Source organism: Sceloporus undulatus, chromosome 5, assembly GCF_019175285.1.
Source record: "Sceloporus undulatus isolate JIND9_A2432 ecotype Alabama chromosome 5, SceUnd_v1.1, whole genome shotgun sequence".
NCBI lineage: Eukaryota > Metazoa > Chordata > Lepidosauria > Squamata > Phrynosomatidae > Sceloporus > Sceloporus undulatus.
The window spans coordinates 87,301,383-87,324,542 of record NC_056526.1 but is presented as its reverse complement, the minus strand read 5'-3'; the positions used below and the strand labels follow the sequence as shown (position 1 = coordinate 87,324,542).

General features: G+C 37.6%; 1 protein-coding gene across 6 annotated transcripts in view; it reads left to right on the top strand.

Annotated features, from left to right (window-relative positions):
• HGF (hepatocyte growth factor) overlaps positions 1–22,911 on the top strand; it is a 218,939-nt gene extending 196,028 nt beyond the window's left edge. For 3 of the 6 annotated variants that reach the window (XM_042466633.1, XM_042466631.1, XM_042466634.1), the window contains 10 exons: positions 824–951; positions 2,403–2,505; positions 4,468–4,607; positions 6,311–6,349; positions 7,134–7,230; positions 7,907–7,984; positions 10,328–10,471; positions 12,317–12,423; positions 14,788–14,933; positions 17,112–22,911. In XM_042466633.1, coding sequence (XP_042322567.1) covers positions 824–951; positions 2,403–2,505; positions 4,468–4,607; positions 6,311–6,349; positions 7,134–7,230; positions 7,907–7,984; positions 10,328–10,471; positions 12,317–12,423; positions 14,788–14,933; positions 17,112–17,279 — 1,150 coding nt within the window. In that variant the 3' untranslated portion in view covers positions 17,280–22,911. Of the gene's footprint in view, positions 1–823; positions 952–2,402; positions 2,506–4,467; positions 4,608–6,310; positions 6,350–7,133; positions 7,231–7,906; positions 7,985–10,327; positions 10,472–12,316; positions 12,424–14,787; positions 14,934–17,111 lie in introns of those variants that run through there. The other 3 variants (XM_042466636.1, XM_042466632.1, XR_006103929.1) reach the window with 2 other exon arrangements.
• The last annotated feature ends 249 nt before the right edge of the window (positions 22,912–23,160 follow it).

Genomic DNA, 23,160 nt, shown 5'->3' with positions numbered 1-23,160 from the left:
GATAACATTCAGCCAACAGGAAGAGGAGAATATCTGTTTTACAAATTAAATTAAAAAAAAAACACCCACAAGCAAACAAGAAAAGGCAAACAGCTCTGAGTTTCTGTCTAACTAGGCACACACTTTTTCTATGGATACTTATCCATCATTGTTCCAGATGGTGAAAAAAGCCCTTTGAAACTGAAGACTCTATTTAACGGGAGGAAAGTTTTCAAGGGAGTGGAGGCTGACAGTTTAATATAAACTGAAACTTTGTTTTAAAGAGACTCCCAAATGGTTAGATTCCATTTCAAAAGTTGACACCTGTATAGGATTTCTAATAACAGTTCTCATACTCTTAGGTTTCCGTTTCCTAATTAAATCAGTGATAAAAGTGGACCCTGCCTATCTAACCACACAGATTCATTCAGAGCAGGAATGGTGGTATTATTGGCAGAAGCATGAAAGAATGTATTTATAATAGGTCTCAGGCAGATCTGATACGAGTGTGTATGAAAGACACTGCAATGGGCAAAATACATTTAGAGCAACAATGACCAAAAGCTTTCCCCATGAGAGGATTTCTTGAAAACCTTTTTGGACTTCATGTGCAACATTATAATGTGAAAACAAATCTACCCGCTGTCCATTTGTGCTAGGGTGTATGTGATACTTTGTAATTGTCTTTTTTAAAAACAAGTTTTTCTTTTGCTCCAGTACAAAGTCAGTGTTGTGGAGGTGTCAAGCAGCCTTTATTATTGCTAATGTGCAGTAAAAAAGACAATGGAAACCAGCAGCTGTATGCTTGGCATATGCTAACATGTTTATTATTGTATTTTTATAGGGACTTAAGAGAGAACTACTGCCGAAATCCAGATGGAGAGGAGGCACCCTGGTGTTTTACCACCAATCCCCAAATACGAATTGGGCATTGCTCTCAAATACCCAAATGTGATGTGCCAAATGAGCAAGGTAACATGCACTAAGGAATTAAGAAAGTTCCAAACATATCTGTAAGTGGTTTTCTGCACAACTGAGTCTTGGATGATCAATCCATTATTCCTCTAGTGGGCATGCTAATGGGAATGCTAAGGCATATGCAGTATGAAAACTGTAACAGGCACTTCAATGTTTTTTATGGAAAAGAAACCACCACAAAACAAGAATAAATGATTTCTGTGCCAGGTCATTCAGTTGACTTCCTGCAGCTGCTGCTGAGATGTCTGCATGGAGGCTTCTAATGTGCATCTAATGTAATCCAGTCTCCACAGTCTCTACTGTCATCTGTGTTGTTCTCCAACTTTCTGTGCTACAGAGAGATGTGACTGTAAAGGCAATCCATAAAAGCCAAGCTGTGACACAGGCATGCTACATCCCATACTTTTACATGCCCTTCTGATCTGGCCTTATGGCTACAGTGTAGGAATGTAATTGTCTGTTTTAAACAGGTAAGCAAATGGCCCACATTTCCCATCACACATAGGCTGCATCTAAATTGCAGAATTAATACAGCTTTACCTGTCATGCCTCCACCCTATGTAATTCTGGGATTTGAAGTTTGTTGTGGCACTAGAGCTCTCTGATAGAGAAGACAAAATATCTCACAAAGTTACAAATCCCAGAATTCCACAGCATTGATCCATGGCCGTTAAACCAGTGTCAACCCACATTAATTCTGCAGTGTACATGCAGCTTTAGACAGGCTAACATTGTGTGGTATTATAGGAAGAGTTCTTAAAACATCTGGAGGCCCACAGTTGCTCATCCTTGAACTGAAGTGTCAATGTATGACACTTTCACAGTTCTTGCAAGTGGTAAACCATTTTCTCATGTTGATCAGCTGTAAATAATCAAATCAACTGCATTTTGTGTTTCAAAGATGGGTCTATTTTGAGAATGGGAACATGCTTGACATATGCCTCTTCATGGGATGATTAACTCCAACATTTATCTGTTGATCCCTGCCAAAACTCAGGACCTCCTCTTAACTAGTTAAAATTCCACTCTATAGCTCACTGAAAACATCTGGATTTAAACAGTAAAAATAAAGTACATTGGCAGCAGTTAGATAGGTTAATGCCTTGGGTGATCTTGTCAAGTTCACAGTCAACAAATTAACATTTAAACAGAAAGGTTCCTAGTACATCTGCAATAGACAGCAAAAATGTTACTTGTTTACTCATGTCTTCAAACACACATGTTTAGATTTTAGACACGTTTGTAGTTCTGCATATTAAAATTGTCCCATTGCCGTATTTATGAGCCTTGTATTGTACATAATAGCTTGAAAATGCTATCTTACATTTTAAAGCTTGATTTTATTTAATTGAAGATTGAGAAAAAACTGCACTGCACTGATTATGATGATTTGTGTGTGTGTATGCATGTTTTTAACCATTTCTCCCTGTCTATTTTTTATATAGATTGCTATCGAGGGAATGGGACAAATTACATGGGAAATGTAGCCCGCACCCGGTTTGGTTTGACATGCTCTCTGTGGGATCAAAATATACAAGATTTGAGGAGGTTTGTACAAAATGAGCTAAAAGAAGAGTACGATTTCTCCATTCATTTTACTTTAGAATACTTCAATATGTCATTCAAGTGGTTTCAGTATTTTAGCTAATGGTTTTCTTTTACTGTCTTCAACACTTTTTAATTATGTTATTTTTAGAGAAGGGCTTGTTCAGAGAAAAAGTGCTGGCAAAGGCTTGTACTAGCCTTGTTTGAATTATAGACTGGAGATGGACAAAGACTCCTTCCCCCTGTTCCACATGTTCTTCATCTTATCTTTCCATAAGGAAGGAAGACTAGAGTTATACTACAAGCCCCCCCACAGAGATGTCACTGAAAATCTATTCCAGCCAATTTATTCAGGCTTGCCTCTTTGGGACTTGTCCAACCTTATCTTTCCCGTATTTTTTTTTGGGGGGGGGGGGAGGGTGAAATATCATTTTCTATCAAAAATTTCCACCCCTGCCAAAACGTATACAAATATTAACAATCCAGACAGCTGATTTAGTAAATAATCTAAGATCATGATTGGAAGCCCTATTATACATACTGCCAGTCACAGAAGGTAGGCATTTGAATATTTGAACTAGGGCATTTTAGGTAGCTTCACCTAAAACTTGACTGGAACACTTTTCCTAAAGGAGATTAGTCTGGCTCCTTCCATCTTGTGCTTTAGATGGAAAGTTATGAATGTTCTGTTCAACTGAACTTTTAATGTCATATGACATTTGTTTATTTCTTTATTAAATTCATACCCTACTTTTCTCTCATGGTGAGATCCAAGGCAGCTTTTTTGTTGCTGTTAACTTCCCTCGAGTCGACCTTGCTGATGAGACATTTCCAAAACCCTTTATCCTCCACTGCTATGCTCAACTCCATGATCTCTTTAATATAGTTCATCCATCTTGCATGCTGCCTTTCTCCTTTTCTGCTTCCCTCTACCCTTCCTAGAATTACTGTTTTTTCCAATGATTCATGCCTTCTTATGATGTGTCCAAAGTATGACAACCTGAGTTTTGTCATCTTGGCATCTAGGGAGATTTCTGGCTTGATCTGCTACAGGACCCATTTGTTGGTCTTTTTGGATGTCTATGGAATCCTTAGCATTCTTTTCCAATACCACAGCTCAAATGAGTTTATTTTCCTCCTATCCTCCTTCTTAACTGCCCAGCTCTCACATCCATACATGGCAATAGGGAATACAGTGTCTTGTACGATTCTAACTTTTGTGCTCACTTCTATATCCTTGCCTTTTAGGATCTTCTCTAGTTCTTTCATAGCTGTCCTTCCCGTTCTTAATCTTCTGATTTCCTGGCTGCAGTCCCCATTTCTATCAATCTCTGATCCCAAGTATGAGAACTCTTTTACTGATTCTATTTCTTCATTGTCTAGGTTGAATTTGTCAAGATTCCCCATTGTTATTGTTGTTTTCTTTATGTTCAACAGTAAGCCTGCCTTTCTACTTTCTTCCTTGATCCTCCTTAGTAGTTGTTGCAGGGAGATTTTCTGCTAGTGTTAATGGCGTATCTCAGATTGTTGATATTCCTTCCTCGTATTTTTACTTCTTCACTCCTTCTTTGTGTCCAAGCCTGCTTTTCTTACAACATATTCTGCATATAAGTTGAATAAGTAGGGTGATAAGATGCAGCCTTGTCTGACTCCTTTGCCAATTGGGAATCATTCTGTTTCTCCATGTTCTGTTCTGACAGTAGCCTCTTGTCCTGAATACAGATTCCTCATCAAGACTATCAGATGTGTTGGCACTCCCATGTCTTTAAGGGTGTTCCATAGTCTTTCATGATCTGTGCAGTCAAAGGCTTTGCTGTAGTCTATAAAGCACATGCATGTTTACAATACAAACAAAACCATGTTTTAAAAAATTGTATTCTATAAAAGATAGATAGGTTAGGTTACAATTGGGTAGGTTACAATTTGTAAATTAAATAAAGCAATAATTAAAAACTTTCCTTCTAGGCACCTGCCAATATATAAAGATCCAGATATTAGCAAGCTGAAGAAAAATTATTGTCGCAATCCAGATGATGATGCTCATGGGCCTTGGTGCTACACAAGTGATCCTCACGTTCCCTGGGACTACTGTCCTATATCTAGATGTAAGTACTCAGGAAACATTATCACTGCAAAATTGCTAAAAGTTTCATACAATGGGGGGAACATATGCATCTGTTTTAATATATGTGGATATAAAATTTGTTTTACATTTTAATTTTGTTTAATTTGATTTTATAACTATTACCTTTTAAGAGGCAAGAAATAAATCAATAAATAAAAATACAATATTCTGTACTTTGACATGTGATTTTTCTTTATGGATGAGATAAGGAAAGAAAGCTTGACACTAATGATATCTCTGGCTCGTTACAGATGGGCATAAATTACAGACTGGGTCCGTATTAGGGTTAGAAAGGGGCGTCCCTTCCAGACGCCCCAACCCTAATACGGACCCAGTCCATACAAAATGGTGGCACCTGTTCCACATGGGGGCCGCCATCTTTACATAGCGGACGTGCTACGTCCACACGTCGTGCAGCACATGACACTGCGAGTGCGCCATTGGTGCCTCATGGCATCATATCCGCGCCGCAAAGAGAAGCGCCATTTTGGCACTTCTTATTTGCAGTGCAGAGGAGCCTCGCAGTTTGGATGCTGGGGCTCCTCCGTGCTGCAAATGGCGGCGGCGGCAGACCGCCCCTTCTGGGCGGTCTGTAACGCACCTCTGTATAAACCCTAGTATAGGCAAGATGAAAGAAAAGCAAGCCACTATTTAACCTTTTTATATTCTGGAGGCAAATTGTAACCATATCCAGTGGAATTGTTTCTCTTATTTATATCATGACCCAGTTGTGCTTTGTGGGTCTGTTAATGGAGTACAATCAACCTTCCATATCCTTGGATCTGTATCCACAGATTCAACCATCCATGTCTTAAAAATATCCCTTGCCCACAAAAAAAAAAAAAATCCAAAAAGCAAAGCTTGATTTTGCCATTGTGTAATTAATGAGACTGTTAGAGTCACATTAGTTAGAACACCATAGAATATCAAAAGGTTGAATGAGTCCAAGCATTTATGGTTGTGACAAAAATTCTCGCAAAGGATTTTCCTTAAATTGCAGGAAACTTCAAGGGAAGAAGGGGCTGGAATGATGAATGAAAGTGTGTGTGCGTGTATGTGAAATTGGCTGATAAGTTTGAGAGACAGGTTGTGGAGCTAACAATGGGCAGCAGCCAAGACTGGTAGCATTTCTTTCTTTTATTGCTGGGATGCTTTTGGGAGATAAGATCACCCTTATTCTCACAGAGGTAATATCAATCAGAGATATTTGGAAGGAAAAAATTGATTTTTCCCATTGGTGGTTGTCTTTATTAATTATGCTGGCTATCATTCTTTCTCTTCAGCCTGGGGCATTCTGTGGCATCCTAGAGGGGAAAAATAGAGTAGTTTCATGATTTCCATTTCCACCTTTAAAAAACTGCTAACATGGCCCTGTTATTTTGTCATCTCTAATGTGGATGGTAGAGAGTAGCACCATCTGAGAATAGATCTTCAGATCTTGAAGGCTATTCTATCTATTTAAAAAAGGGACATTTTTGCTCACAAATTATGACTGGGGGGGGGGGGGGAGGAAAGTTATAAGAATATATGTAACTGAAGACACTGTAGAACAAACTAAGCAGACAGATTTCTCAATTTTGTTAACATATATTCAGTTTTTACAATGTTTCCTATTTTATACTTATAAATGAAGTTTCTTTATAAGACTGATAAGCATGTGGATGCATTGTGTTGTCTATCTAGGTGAAGACGATACAATTCCTATGATGAGCAGTTTAGACCGTAAGTAATGTTTATATAAATAAAATCTGTTAGTCTAATTATGATTTATTAACTCATCTTTCCCATGTTTTGTGGGTATGTCTTAGCCCTAGTTCTGGCAATACAGTGGATCCTTGTTATACGCTGGGGTTTGGTTCCAAGATCCTCTGTGTATAACAAAATCCGTGTATGCTCAAGTCCCTTTAAATATAATGACATAGCAAAATAGTGTCCCTTATAAAAAATGGAAAATCAAAGTAAATTTATACTTTTTTGGAACATTTTCAAACCGTGTATGCTTGAATCCGTGTATAAAAAATCAGTGTATAAGGAGGGCCGACTGTATTGTAAAATATTGGCCATGGAACTTAGTTTGCCCTTTACCCTCAGTAAGAACTGCATCACTATAGACAGATTACAAAAGGACACTGGCGATTTTGGGATGGATGGTGGTGGTAGTGGTGATGATGTTGATGATGATATTGATGATGATGATATTGATATTTATTTTTATCCCACTTTTCCCCCAGTTCAGGGCTCAAATTAGCTTACAACAATTTTTTTTAAATGGTTAAAAATCCACAAAATACAAAAATTAAAAGAGATTAAACAACCAAAAAATTAAAAACAGATTAAACCAGATTAAACTGAATCTAGGTAATCTGTCTTGTCTAGAAGACCCTGGAGATGGTGGGTGGAGTCTTCTTGCTTTTAGAAATGTAAACATGTATTTGCATTAGTTACTTGGTGACTATGTTTTATGTAGAACAAAATGTGGTAAATTACAAACAATAATTCTTTTCAGCCATTGTAATTCCTTGTGCCTCAACAAAACAACTGAGAGTTGTTAACGGAATTCCAACTCAACCTGACAAAGGATGGATGGTTAGTTTGAAAGACAGGTAGGACTCTACATACATGACAGTTTGGATCCTGTCCCCATGCCCTAATTCTCTGTGGTTTTTTTTAATTTTAAGCAATGTAAATGCTCAGATGTTAATCTCAGAGCACCTAAAGTACATTGGGAACTTAATTTCAGAGTCCATGAAGTATATATTCCTTACATTCTTTCCACAAGAAGGAGTGAGTGTCCTAAAGATATTCTTTGGTTCTCAAATTCAGGCATGAACTACTCCAGTTCTTGTTCACCCAGTCCTTTTGTACTTGGGCTTGACTAGATTATGGGCATGTGAATCAATGCTTATTTTGTTATCATATAAAAGAATATAATTTAAAAAGATTCTTCCCATTGGTGAGACTAGGATAGTACGGGTGTAAAATTTCAAATTTCAAGATGTTATTGCAAATCTTTCAATAAAAAAATATTTTGTGTGTGCAAAAACCTTAACCAGCTGTTTGCAAAATAGTCCTGAAAGGTGGGAGAAAAAAATAATTAGTAGTATTGATCCTTTCCCAGAAATGATGAGAAAAATTAAAAATACTAGTGCATAACAGGGAAGTGTATATAAGTCTACAGCCTTGATCTTCTTTTGTTAGAGCAAAGTGGAATGATATTTAGATGAATTCTAACCTAGCCATTCAGACCAAAAGTAACTATTCCAACTTTTTTTCCTCCAGCAGAGGCAGACATTTCTGTGGTGGTTCATTGGTAAAGGAAGACTGGGTCCTGACAGCAAAGCAGTGTTTTCCTTCTCGGTATAGTAATTTCTTGTTCATAGAGGGGTGGTGTGAAAATTATATTTCATTATTTAATAGCCTGCAGTAGAATTCTTTATTGTACAATTATGCACATTTTATAGAAATGTAGCATTCCTAAAGTGTTTCTACACAGCCAGTGCAGTATAGTGGTTTGAGTATTGGACTAAGCCTCCAGGGAACTAAGGGTTCAAATCCCTACTCAACCATGGAAACCCACTGGGTGACTTTGAGCAAGTCTCAACTTCAATGGAAGGCAATGATAAACTTTTAAAGGAAGGGAGTGACGATCCTCCTCTGAATAAATCTCACCAAGATAACACAAGGAAAGTTCACTGTAGATAAGAGTTGACTGGAAGACACATGACAACAACAAGTGTTTCTACAGTCATATTCTGTAGTGATATATAACTTTTTATGAGTGATATCATGATAAAACCAGTGGTGGTGGTGGTGGGGGGGACTTTTAGAATATCCAAACTTTTTAAAAGCTAGGTTCTAGATGCAACTCACTATCCTAGAATAAAATAGTCATAAAGCATTTTGAATGTGTAGATGCTGGACAATAATTAGGTATAATAATGTGTCTGTTTGCTTTGTGAAACAATAGCACCACTGATAATGGCAGTTTAAGTGGTATGCTCCAAAGGTTTTATGTAAAATGTTCATGGGCAACACAAACACAACAGCTTCAAGTGCAAATGAGCTTTCCATCTGTGTGAGCAATTTCATGTTCTGGTAACTCAGGTATAAGAGCCCAATATGTGATCATGAACCTTTCCAGATATTAAAAAAAACTCTCTCAGCCTTATTCCACATAACAACTCCTATATTCCATAACTGGGCAAGGTGCTATATGTTCTTCAAGCTGTAATTGCTGGAAGAAATGGGTTATCTGGATCCAATTCATTCTGGATCCAGCTCTGGTTATGGGATGGAGATAGATTTATTTGTTTTGGTGGATGAGCAGTGCTGGGAACTGGATGGGAGAGTGTCTTCCTGTTGGTTGGTTGAAATCTCTTGTAAGATTTCCATTGCCATTCTGAATGGTGGTCCTTTTGGACCACCACTTCAGAATGGGACTTGGAGGGATCATATTTCACTAACTCTGGTTCTTCCTAAAAGAGAAAAAGTCCAAAGGTGGTATTGTGGGCTGCTGCCAGGTATTGTCCTGTGGATCTCTGAGGGATCTGTGTCCTAATATTGTTGTTAACTTAATTGCATCTTAATGTAGTTGCTAATTAATGTTTTAACATTACAGTTTATGATATTGATACTTGTATCTGCTTTTAACCATGTTGTGAACCACCTTAATTACCAGTTTGGGACTAGGTGGAATTAAAAATAATCAAATCTATAAGTAAATCCACATGGTATTTTAATTTAGCCCAGAGATATTGATGAAGCATGGATTTGATGAATGTGAAGTTGAAGGCTTTCATGGCAGGCATCCATAGATTTCTGTGGGTTTTTCGGGCTATGTGGCCATGTTCTAGAAGAGATTTGATGAATGCTTCTTGATAAATGCAGAATTCCATATTTTTTGTCAGATATGGGGAGGGGGAAAATAGAAGCAGCAGTGAGAAGTTACTTTGAGGTGTTGATGTCTGGATTCTTGGTAAAATGTTCTGGAGTGCTACACCACTGTAGTCTCCTCTGGAACTGCCTCAATGTTTATCTGTTGTCAAGCAATTATGTCACTTCCTATTCCTAATATTTGCTGTACTCTCTTTTGTAGCCTCATAGCTGCTTAGCTAAGGGCAATAGAGGAAGAGAGTGATGCCTGAAGTGTTTTCCAGCCCTCTAATGTCAAAGCAAGTCCTGCAGACCTAGAACCTGGCATTACTTTTGCCTTCTCACACTCTGTTTTTGTCCCTTTCATTTTCCTTTGGACAGACTCACTGTGAAATTAGACCATAGCAGCCAGTGACATCAAGAAAAATATGGGACAAGTAGAGAGGATTGAAACATGAATGAGAAGGCAAAAGCAAAGAGTTATGTAGAGAACATTGGATTAGCTGGACGAAGGCTTGACAGAATTCATCTTAATGCAGTCTTAAATCATGGTTTTGAAACATATGGCCATCCATATGTTGGACTGCAACTGCCATCATCTCTCATCATTAGTTCTGCTAGCTAGGACTGATGGGATATGCAGTCTAACAACATCTGGAGGATAGCACACTCTCCAGTGCTGCAACAATTATTTAATTAAATTTAACTATTTATTTTAATTTATTTACATTGTAACCAGGTTGAGGGAAGAGCCAAGGGAAAATGGCCTGCTGTTCATTATTTTATTCTATTCATATAGAAAACATCAATGACTCTTATCCTTCTTAGGTATAACCTCAATGACTATCAAGCTTGGCTTGGAATACATAATGTTGAAAGAGCCCATGAAGAGAAGCATAAACAAGTTCTGAATATCTCCCAGTTGGTGTATGGCCCTCAAGGATCTGATCTAGTATTGCTGAAGCTTTCCAGGTTAGTCACAATAATGGTATCTGTTTTGCACACCTGCTTCCCTTCACACACACAAACACACATACACTTGCTTTGACACTCTCTCACTTAAGTCAATCATTGAAATTGTTCATGGCAGATCTGCATCTTGTAAAAAGGTGTAGCAATGGAAAGAATATTCTTTATTAAAGAATATTAAAGAACATATTCTTGAGTACTGAGAAACGCTAATAAGAATCTTGGACTGATGAGAATCTTTGTAGCTTGGGACTTATTCTGTGCAATATTCATATATGGTTGTTTTGCTCAGAAAATGGCATTTTCTGTGCAGCTAACAGTATTTTCTTCATGGAAAAGAATGTTTCAGCACAGAAATATTGATTCATATGCAGTAAATGCTATTTTCTATGTGGGAATTTATTCTGTGCAAAATTTGCACATGGGTGATTTGCAGAGAAAGCAGCTTTTTCTGCACAGAAAACAGCAGTTAATGTTTCTGTATTGAAACAGTATTTTCCATGCAGAAAATGTTGATTTCTGTGCAAAACATTCAAGTGTGGATTTCACACAGAATACAGCCAAGATTGTGAACAGCCTTTGAAAACTGTGATTTTCAAAAGGCTGTTCACAATTTTGATTTGAAAACTGTGGTTTTCAAACACTTTTTTTTTCTCTAGGAAGAAAATGGCTGAAATTACTCATTGTTACCTTTGAGAAGTAACTTCATGAAGAATTACATCCCTAGAAAGATAACTGTGGTCTGGGAAATGTAGGATATAGCATATATGTGCTTGTTCCCTGGGCCGCCATTTTAGTTGTCTCATGGTGTATCTTTAATGAGTGGTGTAGCAATTCATATGCTGCACGCATATTGGTACTTCAGTTAAATTGTATAGCCTAGGAGTGAGTGAGGTAGCTGATTCCATCAACCCTAGTTAGCACTGACAGTGGTGAGAGGAGTGCTAGCAGTGCCAATGTGGCAAGAACTGGAGGAGCACGATTTGCCCAGCAGTCCTGTAATATCTTAGTTAGTGAAAGCCATGTGCAGCAGGAATGGGAATCATATGATCCTCCAGATATTGTTGAATTGCTATTTCCATCAGTCCTAGGCAGCATAGCCAATGTTGAGGAAAGGTGGGAGTTGCAGTAAAACAAAACATTGAAGGCTGCCCAGTTTCTACCCATGTATATACAAGATTACTTTGTGAATTTATCAGATATACTATAAGTTTTCAATACATAAATATCAGAGATTTAAAGCCAAAATATAAATGAAACACTTCATTAGACCTTAAAGCCACCAGATTCCACCTGATCTTAGGGTCAGCTCTGGTTAGTACCTGATGGAAAACCACCAATGAATATCAGGTGCTATAGGCAATATTTCAGATGAAGGAACTGTCAGAATGGTGCAGTGCTTTGAGTGTTGGGTTAAGACACTTGGAGATCAGGGTTTGAATCCCTGCTTGGCCATGGAAACCTAATAGGTGACTTTGGACAAGTCAACACATTCTCAACATCAGCGGAAAGCAATAGCTAACCCCCTCTGAACAAATTCTGCCAAGAAAATCCAGTGATAGGGTTGCCTTAGGCAGGTCACCATAAGTCAGGAATAATTTAAAGGCACACATCCACCACCACTGGCAGTGCCACTTTTGAGTATTCCTTGCCTAATAATGACATTTATGAGGTCGCCATAAGTCGACCCACAGCAAACAAACTTCAGTTGAAATCTGAGCTTTAAGAAATATAATTAGAATATTTGTCTTGTCAGTTGATCTGCTTGTGGAACTAGTGTAGGTGCTAATTCTAGTTAATGCGGATTAAAATAAAGAGATGTCTATTCCTTTTCATTTGCTTTCCCAGGCCAGCAGTAAGCAGTGATGCTGTTGCTATCATCAGGTTGCCCATTTCTGGATGTACTATTCCAGAAGGCACCACCTGCAGTGTTTATGGATGGGGACATACAGGACGTAAGAAATCTTTTTATAAACCTGAATGTGATCATATATAACTGTAGCCATCTAAAGTTTGTGGATGCTGATATTAGCTAATGAGTATTTGATGAACCTCCTGTTTTCTGAACAGTGGTCTAAATTGATTTGCCACTGCTAAAGGGAAATTATAATGCAAATTAGGAGTTTGCCACCTAGGTGAAACATCCAGAGGATTGGGGGGTGGGGGAAGCAAAGGGAGCCTGCCATAAGGCCACCAAAATTTTCTAGAGGATTCAGCACATCCCAAATGCAAGAATAATACAAGAAAGACAGAAATTATTTGATGATTTCTTCTTCATCATGCACTAAAATAGTGTAAGGTAACTAAAGAGGGACAGTTTCCTTCCATCATAGCAAGAAGTAATGTTACATCAGATCCATTTGCAAGAATTGGGAGTAGTGGGACAATTTTGAGAGTTTTTCACTCGGAGCATGAGGTGTAGTAGGTGTCAAAGATAAATAAGAGGAGTCACATTTTGGGGTCTTTAGCAGTGTTTGGGGGCATTGTTGGACAATTTTTTTAATTGAGGGAAGGGTTTGGAGCTTCAGAAGGTTTTATTTCCCCCCAAATATGAAACACTATTTGGCAAATTCTTAAAAAATAAATTGAAATGAAATTCTCATTAATTCATATCAGTCATATTTGGTTGGTACAGCTGTTCCCAGGACAGAAAGAACCATATTGTGCTTGCTTATAAGACAGGCAAAATAATAATAATAATAATAATAATAATAATAATAATAATAATAATTGTCAGACAATATAGCTGATCCTCCTTTGCTATCTAGATCTTGGATAAATTCTGTCACTGTTATGAAAATTCTTTGCTTTTTTGAAATTTCATGGAACTTGTTTGTTCAGAGAATGAAATAATCTAAGCTTAATTTAGAGGTAAATTTAGGGGTTCTATGCATCCTGTGTATACAGCCCTGGGCCAGGGTTTGGCAGGCCAGACACCAGTCCAACCAGAAACAGCCACTGTAGTGCTTTCCTGTTGCCACCTGCTGTTTATTGTGAAACCCCAGTCATGGACTGTGATATCAAAGGCGGGAGGGTACTTGGACATGTGGGTGAAGCCAGGTGCCCTATTTCTGTCCTTATGGGATGTGGCAAGGGCCTTCATGGAGAACAGTGCTGACAACAGTAGATAAGGAGGTGCAGTGACAGCAGCTTCACATCATAGTGGTGGTGTTTGTGTGAACACCTGCCTGTTGCCATGTTGGTCCCAGAAAATACTGCAGGGACAGGAATGGGCTGGGTGGGATACCACAGGGCTGGCCTGTAGTATCATGTCCCTGTTTTCAGCGCCTTAGTGTACCTTTCCCCAGTATGTGAAGAATTGTTTAAGTTGCTCTGGATTGTAAATAAAACAGTCAGTGTTGGAAACAGATACAGTATCCCAGCATATTACAAAGCTTGACCAAGGTTTTACTACGGATCTGCTAAAGACATGGAAATCAAGTGCTAAATGGACTGATACGGGGAGAAGAGAAGAGTGATGATAAAATAACCATACAGTGGTCCACATTTGCTTGGGCTAGGGATGAAGGATCCCCATGAATGTGGAAAAACTGCAAATAAAAAAACACTATAGAAAGAGTATCTTGAGTGTAACAAGTTGATCTCTACCCCAGAACATGATGGAGCTTTCTTCTTTGGAAGTCTTTAAATAGAGGTTGGATGCAAATCTTTCAGGAGTGGTTTAGCTGTGTATTTCTGGATGACAGAGGGTTTGACTTGCAGTCTATTCCATCTCAATTTTGCTATTATGATTCTCTGATTATATTGTATTGTATTGTGAACTATGATGGCATCATATAGTTTTAACAACTATACCCAACAGGAAAGGCATATAGATGGTTGCAACTTTGTGGTTCATCTGTTATGGAAAATTTACTCTCACTGCCCTCCTCCTTGGATTTATCCAGTATGATCACCATTGTATGGAAAACATAAATCAATGAATTTGTTGTTGAAATCCATTTAATTTTCAGCCATAGCAATAGATTTGGGATCTGGTCCAAATCATGCCAGTGGATTATTATTATTTTTTTTTTTGGTAGAGATAGGTTTTAGACCTGCTGCTTTAGATATACTCAGAATAAGGTGCAAATTAGTTTCATCTTTCCCTCTCTCCCTCTTTCTGAACATGTGCAGTTAATTTTGTTTATTGAGTTATTTAACCAAGGCACACTCTGTTTTATGTTTCTCCACTTGAACCAATATAGATATGAAATGCATGTTGCAAAGTTTTTTGTTTCCTTGTTTTAGAACAGCATGCTGCTAGGGATAGAATAAAAAAACAATCTTTTTTTCCCCAATTCTGTTTTTAATTTCAGGCACCACCTTTGATGGGAGACTCCAAGAAGCAAACATGATCATTGTGGGAAACGAGCGCTGCAATCAAGATTTGGGAGGCAATATAGTTGTGAAAGAGTCAGAAATGTGTGCTCGAGCTGAGAGCATTGGCAGTGGAACTTGTGAGGTACTATTTTTATTTACTCATTGAATGTATAACCACCCTTTCTCTGAGGAGTCCAGGGTCACATAATTTGCTGCACCTATTTTATTCTTAAACCAGTTATATGTTCCAGCTGATGCTGTAAATTTATGACAAGCCCAAGACCACCCATGGCTAACAGAGTTTGATGGGTCTCCCCAGTCCCCAGCCCTTCATACATTATTATCACATAGAGTTAGTTATGTTTTAGAAATACAGTTGGCCCTCCACATTTGAGGCTTTGTCTTTTGAGGATTTGATTAATATGTCCTCTCCAGGAATCTCAGGTCTTCCAGCATGACTTTATTGTCAACTTTTGCCAAACATCATGCTGGAGGATCTATAGATCGCTAGAGAGAACACTTCTCTGGGTATTTGTAGGTTTTCCAGTGAAATTTCATGATCAATATCTGGCAGATCTTGACCACAGCTCTGTCACAATAAAAACATAGTTTATTTATTAGCAGCTTTCCCACTTTCATGGGGGTCCTATGCCCCAAATCCCAGTGAATATGGAGTACCCATTGTAGTAGAATAACCTCTCCCATCTCTAATTATGAAGTGGTGTGATTTTAGTTGTCATTTAGATTGACAATGGAGATTTTAATTTAGAAAAACTGGATCCCCTGACATTTGGTCTCTTGTTTCCATGCTCTGAGCCTTGTTCTTATTCCATAAACAGCTAGGGACCAAGGTTCTATTTAATATTCCAAAAGCAGATGATAGTTCTCTTGGTGGAAACATGCCAAACATCTCAGTAGACCCTCTTGAAAGCATTTGAGAGTTTGCTTGCATTTGGTGATTGTGCATTTAATGGTTCATTCCTTTCCTGAGTCAAGGGAATGTAGATGACAACTGATTCTGGATTCTAGCTCAAGAATCAAGCTGGAAGGGAATATTAAGTCGAAGGCTTTCATGGCTGGCATCCATAGTTTTTTGTGGGTTTTTCAAGCTGTGTGGTCATGTTCTAGAAGAGCTGTGCCTGGCATCTCTGAAGATGCCAACCACAGATGCTAGCAAAACGTCGGAAATAAACTCTTTTAGAATATGGCCACATAGCCCAAAAAACCTACAAAAAACTATAGAAGGGAATAATTTATTTCTGAGTTTAATGAAGAACTGTATACTGTCCATAGTGATAGGATTTAATTTATAAGTAGACATAATTTAGAGTTGGTTGTAGCAAACTAATTTATTTTTCTAAATGGTTGAAAAGATGCCTTATTTACTCACAAATAAACTATGAGCCTTTATGATATTGGAACATCACATTTCCCTGAGCCCCAGATACATGGGTCTTTGGTATAGTGGTAATCCATAAATCATATGACAAGTAGGAAGGGATACATCTGCTAGTGCTGCTGCCACCGAAGTCAGTTAAGTATGATGCACATGAGAATTGTAAATTGGAGGTGAGATTGTAACCCATTTCTGTTTATAATCTGAGTGAAAAAGAACTCTGGACTCATAATGCTAAGATGTAATGAGATGGGAAGGAAATACTATGAGCTGCTAACATTTGTATTCCTGACCAGGATATATGAACTCTGGAAAGATAGCTAGGTGTCCAAAATTGGCAAAAGGTAATTTTATGTTGTAGTCTGATTAGAATAATTTAGTTAGCCTATATTTTAATACACTTAGTTACAGAAAGCATACAAATAATATCTTTATACCATTGGAATTAGTGGAGTTAATGACAGTAACTTGCAGATGAGAGCCAGTGTAATATAATGGTTTGAGCATTGGACTAGGGATTGATTCCCTGCTCATGGCCGGCATCCATAGTTTTTTGTGGGTTTTTCAAGCTATGTGGCCATGTTCTAGAAGAGCCGTGGAATCTCACTGGGTGACCTTGGGCAAGTCACAAACCCTCAGACCCAGCAAACCCCAGGATAAGTTCGTCTTAAGGTTGCCATAGGTTGGAAATGACTTAAAGGCATATAGCGGCAGCGGCAACATCAGCACCATTGCAATCAGACCTTTAGACACTCTCTCATTCCTATGGAGTTATCTATTTGCTGCCTGACTGCATACATCAGAGTCTTATAGGACAAGTGTGGGATAGTTTTTTTTAAAACACACACACACACACACACACACCCTTTGGAACAATATATACATCTGCCTGATTATTTATTTATTTTCATTTTTCTCTTCTAGCGGGATTATGGTGGCCCACTGGTCTGTGAACAAAACAGAATTAAAATAGTAGTGGGAGTGATTATTCCTGGGCGTGGATGTGCGATTCCCAGACGACCCGGGATTTTTGTCAGGGTGGCCTACTACTCAAAATGGATACATAAAATCTTAATGACGTACAGATCATAGCTGACCATTCCAGCCAAGTAAGAAAATTCCAGCCATGGGAACATTTTGGAAAGTATGAAATTGAATTGTAATAGGAAGATCCCTTATTTTTTTTAAAGGGAAACATAACATCAATCAAGTACCACTTGACAGTCGTGTTTTGCAGATATTTATGGAGATTTCTGCCATGTTCTGCCTCTTGGATGCTCTGCGTGACGTGAACTGTGGTATAAGCAAGTGTGGTGACCTATTTCCTGAAGATACTTGAATGGAAAGCAAAACTGCAAGATTGATTGCTGGATGAGGAATTAGTTCTGTGGAATTAGAATGTCCAATTTTTTATCTGCTGCTGGTTAGGTCAGCTTGTTGATGAAATGGAAACAGAATTCGAGATTTACAATATTTTTCCTTACTTTTGTAAGCCTCTTAATTCTTCTTAGGACATTGATAAATGTGTTTGTAAACCAGAAATGATGCTCCCTCCTGCTAAAATCTCAGTTTTAAATGTATTTCAGTCTCCTTTATAAATGGCTGCTTGGATTTACAGCCCAGTTAAGTAAAGTTATCTTTGGTTACATTTCCTGTTAATAGGAAGAGTTCCGTGCACACACTGTTTATGGGATTTGATTCCACATTTGCTGCTGTTTTGGACTATGAAAACAATCACCTAAATTAATGAACATACTTAGAAGCACTGATAACAATGTGTAAGCCATGCTTATACAGTAGCTGCATTTTTGAACTAGGTAGGTTTTTCTATAAGTGAGTATAGAAGATTCCAAGAAATGGAGTCTGACATTCATATGGTAGACCATTTTTACTGGTGTATGGACTGGGATCCAAAGATGTTTGCAGTGAGTTTGGTGTGCTTGATGTGGTTTTTGATCCCTGAGCAGCAGCAATCCACCATGCCATGGGGGGAAATACTTCAACACTAAGGAGTCTTAAAACTGTGTGTGTTATGGCATGCAGAGATCTCTTAGTCAAAGGAGATGGAATGCAAAATGGTCATGGCTATATTAGATCTTCAGATACTAATTAGTACAGGACTTGATCCCTGTTGTCCTTGTCGGTATGCAGTGTTTCTCAAAGTTGTGCTTCCATGTGATGTTGGGCTTCAGCTTAGAAAACATGGTAGGCTAGAATGTATGGGAGTTGTAATCCAACATTAACTGGGATATGATGCTGGGGAACCATTGCCTTAATAGCCTGTTGGTGTGAATAGCATCATGTTTCACTTGTCTTTCATGTCTTTTACATTCAGACACCACTGAAAGTGGTTCTGCAATTTGCTGCACCATAGCTCTGAAGGATATTTCCCAGTTATTTCTCCCAAAGATCCTTCCTTTCAGCTTTCAACGACTCTACAAACCCCAGTTGCTTTTCTTCCTAATCCTTGGCCAAGTTTCCAGATCTATATTTGTGTTTCAGTACATTTCTGGAAGCTGTGTTAAGGAATAACAAATGGTAGTTTTGTAAACTGATACACACACATACAGACACACATACTTTCATTGCAATAGGTACGTAAACATCAATTATGAGGTGACAATTCCATGCTGCATTAAAGCATTATATTGTCCTGAATATGCCAAGAATGCTTGCATATTGTGGGATATTAAGAATACTAATTTAGCCCTTTCTCTTATCCCAAACCCTGCTTGTCAGAATTTAAAGCTACAATGCAGGAGATAATAATTTAACAGCATGTGTAAACATATATGAGTTAGCTTACCTGGACCTTTTCCACATGAGTTCAGATTATGGTAATCGTTTTCAATGTTCTCTAGATATTTGTTCCACTTATCACTGGTCTTAAAGATGTTTGTTTTGGGATATGCTTTATTTTTTTTTACTAGAAACCTGAGATCAACCAGTCAGAGCCAGGTGCAGAAAGCATACACTTAGAGATTTCTGAGGTCTGGAATGTATTTCGAGTAACAGCACTCCTTCTGTAGAGTCCTTCTACTCTAAAATCTACCTGATTCACTCCAAACTCTCCTCATATCAGTTGTACCATTTAGTCATTTTGCTGCTACTATTGTTAACCAATGGGAGTTGAAACTATCTGGTGTTACAAATTACCAAGTAGTGATATAATTCTTCATTACTTTCATTCTTGAAGGAAACCTCTAGTAATTTTAACATTTTTTCTTCTCTTTGTGAAAAGGGCTTTGAAAATTACACAGTTTTGGAAAATTATTTCCTATCTCAGACTTATTCTACACCAAATTCAGATGGTATATTTTTGCATATGAGACAGCATTTCCTGTACATGAAACAGAATTTTCTGCACAGAACATGATATCTTTTGTGTTGAAATATTGTTATCTATGCATAAAGGATCTGCTTCCTATGCAAAAAATGCAATTTTCCATGAGATTAATCCCGAACTGCAAATAATATTGTCAGTCTGGAATTCTTCTGATCAGGATTTCCTGACACTTGGGAAACCTATTTTTAAAACCTATTTTTAAAAAAAAAAAAAAGTTTTAAAATACTCCTTCCATCCCTATTACTGAGAGATTTAACAGCAGACAACTATCTACCATTACCCAGAATTAAAGCACATTTCTTATCCATATTTGCCATTTAAAATTCTAGGCTCCAGTTCTATGAAAATTAATGTATATGGCATCCAGGGTAGACAGTATATCCCATTCAAAAACAGAATATCAGAGTGCTTATAGCTTGTCATTTGTGGTGAAATACAGCTTTGCAAGCTCAAAAATTTGCATGTGCAAATTCTTGCCAAAGGGCTGCAGATTTATTTCCTTGTGTTTTCCAAAAGGATTAACTGGTTGGCTCTCATAGTTAGATGTAGCTGTGAATTTATGACTTGCACTGATGAATCTATAGTGATGCCTGTAGTAGGTCTTTTCTAACATGCTACCTATCATTCATATTTTCATTATAAATAACTGCTGCCAAATATTAGATGCACAGCCTTGTCCCAAAATGGTAGAGGGCTTTAACATAGCAAGCAAGCAAACAAACAAACCCATGGTTCATTTCCAAGTATTTACTGAAAGCAGTTAATGCTAGTTCTTTAGTAAGGTTATCTGTCTTAGGGATGTAAACCTCATTTTTTTCTTTCCAAACAGATGAAATATAGCACCAGAAACTGAGGCTTTTGTATATTTAGTTCAAAGAGGTTTCATTATTTTTACACACCATTTTAATAATTTCTAAACTGAAGTAATGATAAAAAACAACAACACTCACACATTTTAAAGTCAATAATGGAACCTGAGTTGTGTGATCAGAATTTTTAACTCTGGTATCCGTAGCAGCGTTACTGTGCATTTTGATGGTTTTTATTCTTTAAGCAACCCAGACTCATCAACCAAGATTTTTGTATTTAAGCCAATTGAAGCTAGCTATAGTTAATGTAGCTGGCTCTATATAAAACCAGTTCCTTCAATTTATCAGTGCTATGGCTTGAGTCGTGTCTTTTGAAAATGTTATCCTTGCCCTCTAAAATCTTCTCTTTCTACATTTGTATTCGTAACAGATACATGAAGGAAATAGTGATGTTTATGAGGCAATGAATAAATTGTCATTCACTTTGCATTTTTTTTCTCATGATTTATGTACTCTGTATTATATGTGCAACATTTTGTATTATGTATGCAGGCATTTTGTTCAGTGTAATAAAAATGATTCTAAAATATTATAAAATTCTGCTGTGCAGAAGACAATATGAATTTATATATAGATATATATAAATATGAAATATATATATTGGGGAAGGAGTTGCTAGAACACATAAGGCTTTTAAAGAATACTTTTTTTCTGAGCTGAGTCTCAGCAGATTTAGTTGTATGGAATTTATTATTTAGAAAATACATGCAATTGTCTGTCAAACCATGTTTTGGAGGTTATTGACACAGTACTTTTCCCCCCCTGTCCTGATAATCTTCTGGTACTCATTCACATGGATAAACGTAATTACAAGTACCAGTCTATCATGGGTACAGAGCATTTCCTTAGATGACAGGGACATCTTTAGACCAAACAGCCAGAATAATAGCAGATCAGGACTGTAATGCCTATGCTGCTGTGATTCCTCAGTTCAGGGAGCTAGGATCTAGCAAGCCCATGATATATCCAAGTCATACCTCGAATTGTCCCAGTTTGGCAGAGACAGTCCCAATTCATCCCCTGTTATTGTGATTTTGTAGCTGCTTTTAAATTGTCACAGTTTCTCTCCTGTACTCCCACTTTCCCCTGTTGTCTTCCACCTACTTCCATTGGTGCAATCTGCATTTGAAGTGCAAAAGTAGTTTGCACTTTCTTCCCACTTTACACCAGCACCCCAGTCCTACAAACCTTATGAAGTCCCTTTGTGCTCACAGCTAAATACCTAAAGCAACCCATGCATAAGCAGAACCACTCAGGGTTTCTTATATGTGGGTCTCCTTTAGTATGGCCTTGGAGTCTTTCCATATGAATGAGTGTATATCAATCGATTTTTGAGAACCCAGGATCAGGAGAAAAAAGTCTGTAGTAGTGGTGGGATCTGAAAAACAGAGGGAGGGAAATTAACGATATTTGGCAAGAATTTGTGCTTCATTTATTCCTATGAATATTTCTTGTTGGTACCCATGGTACTTTACCATGCAAATGTTTCAGTTACAGCACTTGTGCTATAAAGGATGCTGTCAAGCAACTATGCCATTACTTTGATAAGATTACCTTTCTATCAAACCTGGAGAATGGATGCAGTTTTCTAACTGGACATTTAGCATCCCTCATTGGCACTGGGGATGAATTCTACAAAGCAGGCCGTTGTGTATTTTTGTTCCTTGTATGTGCCTATTATTTCTCTTTCTTTGTTTTTAAAATGAATACACGGACATATTTGTTTTAAGTCAAAACCACAGCTGGATGCTGACTAATTTTGTTGAGTATAAGAGATTTGGATTGAAACAGTCAGAAGGTAAACTGTTTAAAGTGATTTTTTTTTCAGAAATGACTTTTTAAATTCATTGCTATGTTTTTATATTTTGCCATGTACTGCTTCATCTGGTGCCCAGGCAGCGGAGAGAGAGAGAGAGAGAAATACTGACAATACAACCATATTTCCTTTCTTTTAAAAATACTACAACCAACCCCCCACCCAATAGATCAACTGATTTTCCTGACAATCACTATAATGCTGGTAGAGAACATCTGGTCCTCCAGACATTGTTGTATTCCAGCCCCCAAATATATTGTTGTATTCCAGCCCCCAAAAGCATACCCACTGATAAGGGCTGATGGAAACTGCAGTCCAACAACAACCAGGTTGTCAGCGTTTCTCCATTTCTCCCCCAGGAGCCTGCCTGAAAGACCATTTGTTTGATGTATACATTGCCATATTAAAATAGCCTTTCTTTACTCTCTCATCAGTATTGGCCTGTTGGTAAAAGGGACCTTATTATTTCCTTCAGGTTATCATTGACAGTATCGGTCTAGCTTTACAGTGCTGTAATTGGAACAGTTGGGTGTTTTTCTTTGAATACTTTTCTGCATAGATGCTGCCACTTGGAAACCTATTAACTATGTTTCTGATTTTGCAACAATTCTGTAACTAAAGGCATCATCACTAGCCATTAAAGTTGGTATTTTTGTATCTTTATTATTATTATTAATAAAATATTTTATCAAAAAGCTGTACATGTCTTTTATTTTAATAACATAAACAATCTACACATTGAAAAGGGGCCACAGAAAAATCTTATTAACAAGGTGTGATTCCTCTGAACCATTATCATGTGTGATTCCTAGAATGGAGCCACTACCTTGAATAGTGACATCACTATAGCAGATCTTTCTAATACTTCTGGTTATCAACTTACAATGTTACCTCTTTAGGATGAAAACCTAAATGGAAATGAGGTTTTTTTGTGAATCAAAG